Source organism: Heptranchias perlo, chromosome 3, assembly GCF_035084215.1.
Source record: "Heptranchias perlo isolate sHepPer1 chromosome 3, sHepPer1.hap1, whole genome shotgun sequence".
Classification (NCBI taxonomy): Eukaryota; Metazoa; Chordata; class Chondrichthyes; order Hexanchiformes; family Hexanchidae; genus Heptranchias; species Heptranchias perlo.
Window position 1 is genome coordinate 137,780,949 of NC_090327.1, and position 10,791 is coordinate 137,791,739.

Below are 10,791 nucleotides of genomic sequence, written 5' to 3' on the forward strand. Positions count from 1 at the left end.
AGTCATCCATCCTCCAAACACACCAACTAGTTCACTCTGATAAGAGACCTTTTAAATGTTCTGATTGCGAGAAGAGCTTTAAAGGCAGAACAGATCTGCAGGAACACCAACACACTCACACTGAGGAGAGGCTGTTCACCTGCACTATGTGGAGGAAGGGATTCACTCAGTCATCCCACCTGCTGACACATCAGCAAATTCACGTTTGGCTGCATTGACAGCTGGGATTTGTTTCTGCTGATGTTAATAATCCCTATAACTGGGCTGGAGTTAATTATTCTGGATATATGTCAAATAAATCAGCTTTGTTTTAAACACATTGTTGTAGATTTTGGTCTGAGTGTTTAGCATCACTTGACTGGAGCTCAGAAAGGACAATCTGGGGGGAGGATCGTCCGGTGGGAACAGAACTTCAGCCCGGACACAGTCCATCAGGGACACACTGAGAGGGACAAACGGCACTTTGTTCTTTCTCATCTCTCTTCACTGAGAGTAAAGTCACCGTGCGGGTTAATCTTGAAGTGTGTAAGAAATGTGTCCCAGCCGCTCTCTTCCATGGTTCAGAGCTCCTAGGCACGGAACAGAAGGCTCCTTTACAACGGTGTTTAGAGTCAGGAGGAACAATAATGCTGGAAACATGCTGTCAAATCAGGAATTGGTGTAAAATTGTGATCTGTTCCTGACTGGAAGTGAAACGGCAGGTTTAAGTCTCCAGTCTAAAAATGACCCTGGTAATTATTCTATGAAGATTTAACCTGTTTGTGTGACAGTCCTGAGTCTACCATTTTAAGACAGGTGTTAACTCATTTAAAATAAGTCCGTTTAAAATAAATGGCTTAGTCTGCATTAAAATAGCAGAGGGAGGAGTTGACAGGAGCCTGTTAACCGCAGGTACAACAGTCATTTGATCTCCAGATAAAGAAGGACCTGCAGCCTGTTTCCAGAATTCCCTGTTTTATTGATTTGTGCGTGTTAGACACCAGGATAACAAAAAATACACGATCCAGATCATCCCAGGTAGTGAGGGGTGATCCCGACAATTACTCTGGGATCACCCCCGCTGCGGAACTCCGACACTAACCCTGCTGAAGGTTGTAGTCTCGGAGCGGGGTCTCCAGGAGTGGACTGTAAGAAAGCTGGATTTCGGTCCTGTATGGCGAGGATCCAGAGGAATCCTTACTTACAGGGGTTTTACCTGCCGTTGTAGGTCTAGGGGTGAATGAGTTCTGACTCCCCGAACTGTCTTACATTTAACCCAGTTCAGATCAAGATGAATTCAGTTTACTAAATCTCAGTTAGGTTCTCCTCAAGCTGCTGAGTGAGTGAATTCTTTCTTGACAAATCACCAAGGAAGAAGCCAGATTACAAGTCATGCATTATGCACTGTTTATCACAACTTATAGTTAAAGTTGGGCACACGGACGCTTAATAGACATGTATAAATGTAATCAGAGTTATCTAGCAATTGAGCAGTAAATCACCAATGGACAAAGTTATTTAACAAAACGAGTAGAAAAGGTTATACAGGCAATTCAGTAAATCACCGTAAATTAGCACTAACATGCTGAATATTAATTACAAGGGCCGAGTCTCAGGTTATAAATTATTGCGATTACTTTAAGAGCAATTCCTTTGATAGCTGATGTGTTAACAGCTTTGAACAGTCCGTCTATCAAATAGCTCAAGTCTACGTGTGATTACCGACATTCAGAATTTACATGGACTCGTCTTCGAGGTACCGAACAGACTTTCTGCTGTCAATATAGAGCTGGAGGGTTGGACTCTGATGTGATTACTTGTCATCTTTTGTTCAATACATTCGCTTAGTTGATTGATATTTCAAACGAGGTTTGGAGGCCTGATGCTGTATTCACACATGGAAGGCGAGATGCTGTGGGGCACACGCTAAATCCAGCAGGGGTTATTGACATGAGAAACAAATCCCAACTGCCAGAATGAACACAGTTCAGTCCCTATCTCTGTAACCTTCTCCAGCCCTGCAATCCTCCGAGATCTCTGCACTCCTCCAATTCTGATCTCTTGCGCATCCCTGATTTTAATCGCTCCAACATTGGCGGCCGTGCCTTCAGCTGCCTAGGCCCTAAGCTCTGGAATTCCCTCCAAAAATCTCTACGCCTCTCTGCACCTTTAAGACGCTCCTTAAAACCTACCTCTTTGACCAAGCTTTTGGGTACCTGTCCTAATATCACTTTTTGTGACTCGGCGTCAAATTTTTGTTTGATAATACTGATGTGAGGCATCTTGGGCCGTTTTACTATGTTAATTGTTCCAAATAAATGCAAGTTGCTGTTGGATGTGATTAACAGCAGAATCCAAACCCTGCAGTCACATGTGAACTCGCTGGTGTCTCAGCAGGTTGGATGACTTAGTGAATCCCTTCCCACAAATGGAGCAGGTGAACGGCCTCTCCCCAGTGTGAACTCGTTGGTGTTGAGTGAGGTGGGATGAACGAGTGAATCCCTTCCCACACACAGTGCAGGTGAACGGTCTCTCCCTAGTGTGAACACGCTTGTGTTCAGTGAGTTGGGAAGAACAAGTGAATCCCTTCCCGCACACGGTGCAGGTGAATGGCCTCTCCCCAGTGTGAGCACGCTTGTGTTCAGTGAGGTGGGAAGAACAAGTGAATCCCTTCCCACACACGGGGCAGATAAATGGCCTCTCCCCAGTGTGAGTGCGTTGATGTGTCAGTAATTGGGGTGAAGTAATGAATCCTTTCCCACACTCAGTGCAGGTGAACGGCCTCTCCCCAGTGTGAATACGTTGGTGTCTCAGCAGATCATTTCTACTTTTAAAGCTCTTCTCACAGTCAGAACATTTAAAAGGTCTCTTATCAGTGTGAACATATTTGTGTTCAGTGAGGCCGGATAAAAAAGTGAATCCTTTCCCACACACGGAGCAGGTGAACGGCCTCTCTCCAGTGTGAAGACGCTGGTGTTCAATGAGGTTGGATGACTGCCTGAACATCTTCCCGCAGTGAATGCAACTGAATGGTCTCTCGTCAGTGTGAACTCGCTGGTGTGTGAGCAGGGTGGATGACTGAGTGAATCCCTGCCCACACACGGAGCAGGTGAACGGCCTCTCCCCGGTGTGACTGCGTCGATGAATTTCCAGCTGTGACGGGCAATTGAATCCCTTCCCACAGTCCCCACATTTCCACGGTTTCTCCGTGGTCCGGGTGTCCTTGTGTCTCTCCAGGTTGGACGATCAGTTGAAGCCTCGTCCACACACAGAACACGTGTACGGTTTCTCCCCGCTGTGAATGGTGCGATGTGTTTTCAGGCTGTGTAACTGGTTAAAGCTCTTTCCACAGTCAGTGCACTGGAACACTCTCACTCGGGTGTGTGGGTCTCAGTGCTTTTCCAGTCACACTGATGTTTGAAATCTTTTCCCACAGACAGAACAGACAAAATCTTCTCCTTCCACATTCAAAGGCCGATGATATTCAGGTCCTGATGAATTGAGTGACTGTCAGATCTTGACGTGATGTTTGGTTTGAGTTTCCCGTCTGCAAATCCATCCCTTCTAATACCCTGTAAAAGGAGTTTACAAAAGACGTCACTGTATATACTTGACAGAAATTCAGAACATATAATTCTAGTTTCTGTGGAACATTCTTTCCTCTTGTTTCTCCAATGCTGTAAATCCCCCGTCCCACACAATCTCCCTCCTCCCTGCGCTGAAATCCAAACCAATTGCACCATCTCCAACATTTCTTTCTTCCACTCAATCAAAAGCAAAATACTGCGGATGCTGGAAATCTGAAATTAAAACAGAAAATGCTGGAGAAGCTCAGCAAGTGAGGCAGCATCTGTGGAGAAAGAAACAGAGTTAATGTTTCAGGTCGAAGAACTGGAAGATGTTAAGAGTTAAAGTTTTTAAGCAAGTACAGAGCTGGGGAAGGTGGGGGGTAAGAACAAAAGGGAAGGTCTGTGATAGGGTAGAGGGCACGAGAGTGATTAAATGACAAAAGGGAGGATGGTGCAAGGCAAGGAAGGTGGTAATGGGACAGGTTAAGAAACAAAAGATTGATCAGGTGAAGCTGTAAATGGCAGCAGCAGAACCATTACCAGCACTAACTGACCGAAAAAATAGGAGCAGTGGTTATGTTCTGAAGTTATTGAAATCAGTGTTGAGTCCGGAAGGTTGTAGATTACATCATTGAAAGATGAGGCGCTGTTCCTCGAGCTTCTGTTGAGCTTCATTGGAACAGTGTAAGAGGTCGAGGACAGAGAGGTCGAAGTAGGAATGGGAATTAAAATGGCAAACGACTGGCAAGTCAGGGTCACGCTTGCGGACAGAGCGTGTTCTTTCCTCCACTCCCAGTTTTCTCTCTGATTGGGTTCAGTTCTACACCCACTATTGGCAGAGTGAGTCAATGATTTTCTCTCCTGGTCACTGGGACCCTGAAGCCCCGCCCACTCTTTGTTCCTGGTCACTGGGACCCTGAAGCCCCGCCCACTCTTTGTTCCTGGTCACTGGGACCCTGAAGCCCCGCCCACTCTTTGTTCCCGGTCACTGGGACCCTGAAGCCCCGCCCACTCTTTGTTCCCGGTCACTGGGACCCTGAAGCCCCGCCCACTCTTTGTTCCTGGTCATTGGGACCCTGAAGCCCCGCCCACTCTTTGTTCCTGGTCACTGGGACACTGAAGCCCCGCCCACTCTTTGTTCCTGGTCACTGGGACACTGAAGCCCCACCCACTCTTTGTTCCTGGTCACTGGGACCCTGATGCCCCGCCCACTCTTTGTTCCTGGTTACTGGGACCCTGAAGCCCCGCCCACTCTTTGTTCCCGGTCACTGGGACACTGAAGCCCCGCCCACTCTGTTCCTGGTCACTGGGACCCTGAAGCCCCGCCCACTCTTTGTTCCTGGTCACTGGGACCCTGAAGCCCCGCCCACTCTTTGTTCCCGGTCACTGGGACCCTGAAGCCCCGCCCACTCTTTGTTCCCGGTCACTGGGACCCTGAAGCCCCGCCCACTCTTTGTTCCTGGTCACTGGGACACTGAAGCCCCACCCACTCTTTGTTCCTGGTCACTGGGACCCTGATGCCCCGCCCACTCTTTGTTCCTGGTTACTGGGACCCTGAAGCCCCGCCCACTCTTTGTTCCCGGTCACTGGGACACTGAAGCCCCGCCCACTCTGTTCCTGGTCACTGGGACCCTGAAGCCCCGCCCACTCTTTGTTCCTGGTCACTGGGACCCTGAAGCCCCGCCCACTCTTTGTTCCCGGTCACTGGGACCCTGAAGCCCCGCCCACTCTTTGTTCCCGGTCACTGGGACCCTGAAGCCCCGCCCACTCTTTGTTCCCGGTCACTGGGACCCTGAAGCCCCGCCCACTCTGTTCCCGGTCACTGGGACACTGAAGCCCCGCCCACTCTTTGTTCCTGGTCACTGGGACCCTGAAGCCCCGCCCACTCTTTGTTCCTGGTCACTGGGACCCTGAAGCCCCGCCCACTCTGTTCCTGGTCACTGGGACACTGAAGCCCCGCCCACTCTTTGTTCCTGGTCATTGGGACCCTGAAGCCCCGCCCACTCTTTGTTCCTGGTCATTGGGACCCTGAAGCCCCGCCCACTCTTTGTTCCTGGTCACTGGGACACTGAAGCCCCGCCCACTCTTTGTTCCTGGTCACTGGGACACTGAAGCCCCGCCCACTCTTTGTTCCTGGTCACTGGGACCCTGATGCCCCGCCCACTCTTTGTTCCCGGTTACTGGGACCCTGAAGCCCCGCCCACTCTTTGTTCCCGGTCACTGGGACACTGAAGCCCCGCCCACTCTTTGTTCCCGGTCACTGGGACCCTGAAGCCCCGCCCACTCTTTGTTCCCGGTCACTGGGACCCTGAAGCCCCGCCCACTCTTTGTTCCTGGTCACTGGGACCCTGAAGCCCCGCCCACTCTTTGTTCCCAGTCACTGGGACCCTGAAGCCCCGCCCACTCTGTTCCTGGTCACTGGGACACTGAAGCCCCGCCCACTCTTTGTTCCTGGTCATTGGGACCCTGAAGCCCCGCCCACTCTTTGTTCCTGGTCACTGGGACACTGAAGCCCCGCCCACTCTTTGTTCCCGGTCACTGGGACACTGAAGCCCCGCCCACTCTTTGTTCCTGGTCACTGGGACACTGAAGCCCCGCCCACTCTTTGTTCCTGGTCACTGGGACCCTGATGCCCCGCCCACTCTTTGTTCCCGGTTACTGGGACCCTGAAGCCCCGCCCACTCTTTGTTCCCGGTCACTGGGACACTGAAGCCCCGCCCACTCTTTGTTCCCGGTCACTGGGACCCTGAAGCCCCGCCCACTCTGTTCCCGGTCACTGGGACACTGAAGCCCCGCCCACTCTTTGTTCCTGGTCACTGGGACCCTGAAGCCCCGCCCACTCTTTGTTCCTGGTCACTGGGACCCTGAAGCCCCGCCCACTCTGTTCCTGGTCACTGGGACACTGAAGCCCCGCCCACTCTTTGTTCCTGGTCATTGGGACCCTGAAGCCCCGCCCACTCTTTGTTCCTGGTCATTGGGACCCTGAAGCCCCGCCCACTCTTTGTTCCTGGTCACTGGGACACTGAAGCCCCGCCCACTCTTTGTTCCTGGTCACTGGGACACTGAAGCCCCGCCCACTCTTTGTTCCTGGTCACTGGGACCCTGATGCCCCGCCCACTCTTTGTTCCCGGTTACTGGGACCCTGAAGCCCCGCCCACTCTTTGTTCCCGGTCACTGGGACACTGAAGCCCCGCCCACTCTTTGTTCCCGGTCACTGGGACCCTGAAGCCCCGCCCACTCTTTGTTCCCGGTCACTGGGACCCTGAAGCCCCGCCCACTCTTTGTTCCTGGTCACTGGGACCCTGAAGCCCCGCCCACTCTTTGTTCCCAGTCACTGGGACCCTGAAGCCCCGCCCACTCTGTTCCTGGTCACTGGGACACTGAAGCCCCGCCCACTCTTTGTTCCTGGTCATTGGGACCCTGAAGCCCCGCCCACTCTTTGTTCCTGGTCACTGGGACACTGAAGCCCCGCCCACTCTTTGTTCCCGGTCACTGGGACACTGAAGCCCCGCCCACTCTTTGTTCCTGGTCACTGGGACACTGAAGCCCCGCCCACTCTTTGTTCCTGGTCACTGGGACCCTGATGCCCCGCCCACTCTTTGTTCCCGGTTACTGGGACCCTGAAGCCCCGCCCACTCTTTGTTCCCGGTCACTGGGACACTGAAGCCCCGCCCACTCTGTTCCTGGTCACTGGGACCCTGAAGCCCCGCCCACTTTGTTCACGGCCAACATGATCGCGCATGCGCCGTGATTCCGCCATGACTTCCTCTAGTAAGATGGCGGCGAGTTACCCCGCTCACCCTGGCGGCCGGGCCCGGCCTGTCACCGAGGTGCAAACATGGGGCCAGTGGACTCTTATTCGGAGTCTGAGGCTTACACCAGGTGTTTATAAAGGTTCCCTGTCCTCCCGCGGGTCCAATTCCTCCCCTGTGTCCACCGTCTCTTACCGGCTACCAACCCGCCTGTTCCGCCACAGTCCATCGCCACCACTCGCACTACGCATGCTTAGCACTGTCCGGTCCTGCGCCTGCGCATTAGTCTCCTGTAGTCATTGATAGGGCGTATTCGGCCCCGCGGGGGATTCTGGGCAAATAAACCGCCATTGAAAGCCTCAATTGGTGAACAGAAAATAATGTTTTCGACATCCCATCGAGATTGGGGCGGGAGGGGCAATAAACAAAATTAATAAATGAATTAGACAGAAACCTGTGTGCCCGGGCCTTCAGCTATAGTGCGAAGTAGACTGGCCACCACTTTTCCGTTGCTACCGCGCATCTCAGGGCCGCCCCGCCCAGTCTGGTGTAATAGCTAAATGTTTTCTAACTCTGTTTTCCAAGTCGAGTTCAGGCCTATATTGTGAGAAAAACATAGGAGGCCTCATCTTTTCTCTGTCCTACCTGAGAGGCTGTTGAAAGGTTTAATAAGCTGGTAATATTTTTTTTAAAGGTGAAAAACGATGAAAAAAGCCACTAGTAATGCCTGCTGGTGCACTCTGTCTGCAATATGTGCCACCCAGAAGATGACAAAGGTCAGGCCATGTGGTATGAAGGGCCAATTGGTAGAATGAATAGAGAGATGACTACAAAACAAAAATTAAAGGATAGGAGTTAAGGGACATTTCTCGACGTGGCAAAAAGTGAGAAGTGGTGCCCTGCAGGGATCCGTGCTGGAACAACTGTTGTTCACCATGATTTGGACTCAGAAATTGGAGATATGGGCCAGGATTTTGACCTGTAGCCGGAAAGGCGGCGGGGGCATCGCTGGGCGGGGCGGGGGATGGTTAGTCATTGGGGGGGTGGGGGGGAGTCAGTCATGGGATGGGACAGGGGCAATCAGGTGTCAGTCACTGAAGTGGGGGGGTCGGGAGTGGGAGTCATCGCGGGGTCTGCGATCCTTGGGGGAAGGACTCCTGCTCCTCATGGCCCATAAGCTGTGCCAGAAAGGCACTTAACTGCAGTTTCGGGCCTTCTCGCCTCCTCTCACATGGTGTGAAGGAGAAGGCCCGGGAATCCCGGCCCCCAGGGGTTGAAATTGAAAAACCTTTCAAAATGGAGGCCTGCAGCCTCCTTGAAAGGTTTTAGTGACCAACTGCCTCCTGGGAGTGGGTTGGTTGCCCCCCCCCCCCATCCCACCCCAGTGAAAACTGGAAATGGGCGAGTTTGAAATTGTTGCAATTTTCAATGCCCCTCCCGCCCCCAACCCACCAGTTTTTCACAGTTAAAATCCTGCCCATGGTGTCAGAATTTGTAGATGACACCAAATTGAGTGGTATAGCTAATAATGTGGATGCTTACACCAAAATACAGGAACACATAAACAGGCTTGCAGACTGAGAAGATAAATGGGAAATGAAATTCAATATAGTGAAATGTGAGGTGGTTCATTTTGGTAGGAGGATTAACGAGGCCAGTTATTCCTCAGAAGGTAAGAAACTAAATGGAGTAGAGGAGCAAAGAGATCTGGGAATTCAGACAGATAAATCACTAAAAGTAGCAACACAAATTGATAAGGCCATGAAGAGTGCAAAGATAACAGAAAGATAAGAGTGATAAGATGGGGTTCATTTCTAGAATAGAATAAAAAAGCAGAGAGCTGATGTTAAAATTATGTAGAACCTTGGGCAGACCACACTTGTGCAGTTCTGGTCTCCATATAAAAAGAGGATATTGAAGTACTGGAGAAAGTACAGCAAAGATTTACGTTGGGGGTACGATTTATGATACCAAGATCTGTACGAGTGTCAGGACTGAAGAAGATGCTCGCCTGTTTCAGGCAGATCTTGAAGTGTTGGGGGATTGGGCTTGTGACTGGCAAATGATGTTTAATTTGGAGAAGTGCAGTGTTATGCATGTGGGCAGGGCAAATACTCAACATACAGACACGCTTCAGGGTAAAGCATTAGAGCAGGCAGAGAAAGAGAGATCTGGGCGTTCTAGTGATTAGATCTCTAAAGGACCATGAGCAATGCTGTGAAACGATAGCTAGAGCGAATGTAGTGTTGGGGTCCATTTATAGAACAATCGACAATAAGACAAAGCAAACTATTTTGCCCTTGTACAATTCCTTGGTCAGGCCTCAGTTGGAATTCTGTGTCCAGTTTTGGTCTCCTCACATGGTGGGTGATATTGGGAAAGGGTTCAGAGGAGGGCCACTAATTAATTCCTAGTTTAAAGCATCTTAGTTAGCAAGATAGGCTAAAAGAGCTGGATCTCTACACTTTAGAGAAGTGTAGACTTAGGGGTGATCTGATCGAGGTTTATAAGATGATGAAGGGAATAGATTGTGTTCGAGTTGACAGTTTGTTCCAACAAAATAGGTTAGAGAGGACCAAGGTCACAATTTTAAATTGTGCAGGGCCAGATGTGAGGAGGTGGTTCTTTTCTCAGTGAATAGTGGCCCTCTGGAACAGGCTGCCGGCTCATGTGTTGGACGCTGATTCACTGAATTCCTTCAAGCAAGAGCTGGACCTGTTCCTGGCTGGGGCGGAGATCACCTCGTACAAAGGTAGATAATGTAATGCATAGAATGATCAGGGCCAGAATGATCTCCTGGACTAGTTGCGATCGCCTGTGGAATTTCCCAGATTTTCTTTCACCAAATTGACCTGTGTCTTTATCTGTTTTTTTAACCTCTCCCAGGAGATCTCATGGTTTTGGGTGGGGTGGGGAGTTTATATATTGTGATACACAAGGTATCACGATAGTGTGGGACAGGCTGGATAGACCAGGGGGTCTTTTCCTGTCCGTCATTGTTCATATGTTCGGATTATTAATGCAGTGTGGAAACATTCTACGGGCCTAATTGTCCAGTTTGTGATGTCCCTGTGGGGTGCAATATATTCAATGTCTGACCCTGAGCTGCCCCGGGGAGGGGACAGTTTGTGATGTCCCTGTGGGGTGCAATATATTCAATGTCTGACCCTGAGCTGCCCCGGGGAGGGGACAGTTTGTGATGTCCCTGTGGGGTGCAGTACGTTCAGTTAATGACCCTGAGCTGCCCCGGGGAGGGGACAGTTTGTGATGTCCCTGTGGGGTGCAGTACGTTCAGTTAATGACCCTGAGCTGCCCCGGGGAGGGGACAGTTTGTGATGTCCCTGTGGGGTGCAGTACGTTCAGTTAATGACCCTGAGCTGCCCCGGGGAGGGGACAGTTTGTGATGTCCCTGTGGGGTGCGGTACGTTCAGTTAATGACCCTGAGCTGCCCCGGGGAGGGGACAGTTTGTGATGTCCCTGTGGGGTGCAGT

General features: G+C 51.1%; 1 protein-coding gene across 1 annotated transcript; it reads right to left on the bottom strand.

The window, feature by feature from the left end:
* Positions 1–937: 937 nt before the first annotated feature.
* Positions 938–7,554, bottom strand: LOC137307326 (zinc finger protein 383-like). Its single transcript, XM_067976806.1, has 2 exons — positions 7,496–7,554; positions 938–3,551 (listed from the first exon to the last, which is right to left on the bottom strand). The coding sequence occupies exon 2, from the start codon at positions 2,983–2,985 to the stop codon at positions 2,347–2,349; it is 639 nt and encodes a 212-aa protein (XP_067832907.1). The 5' UTR covers positions 2,986–3,551; positions 7,496–7,554; the 3' UTR covers positions 938–2,346.
* Between the last annotated feature and the right edge of the window lie 3,237 nt (positions 7,555–10,791).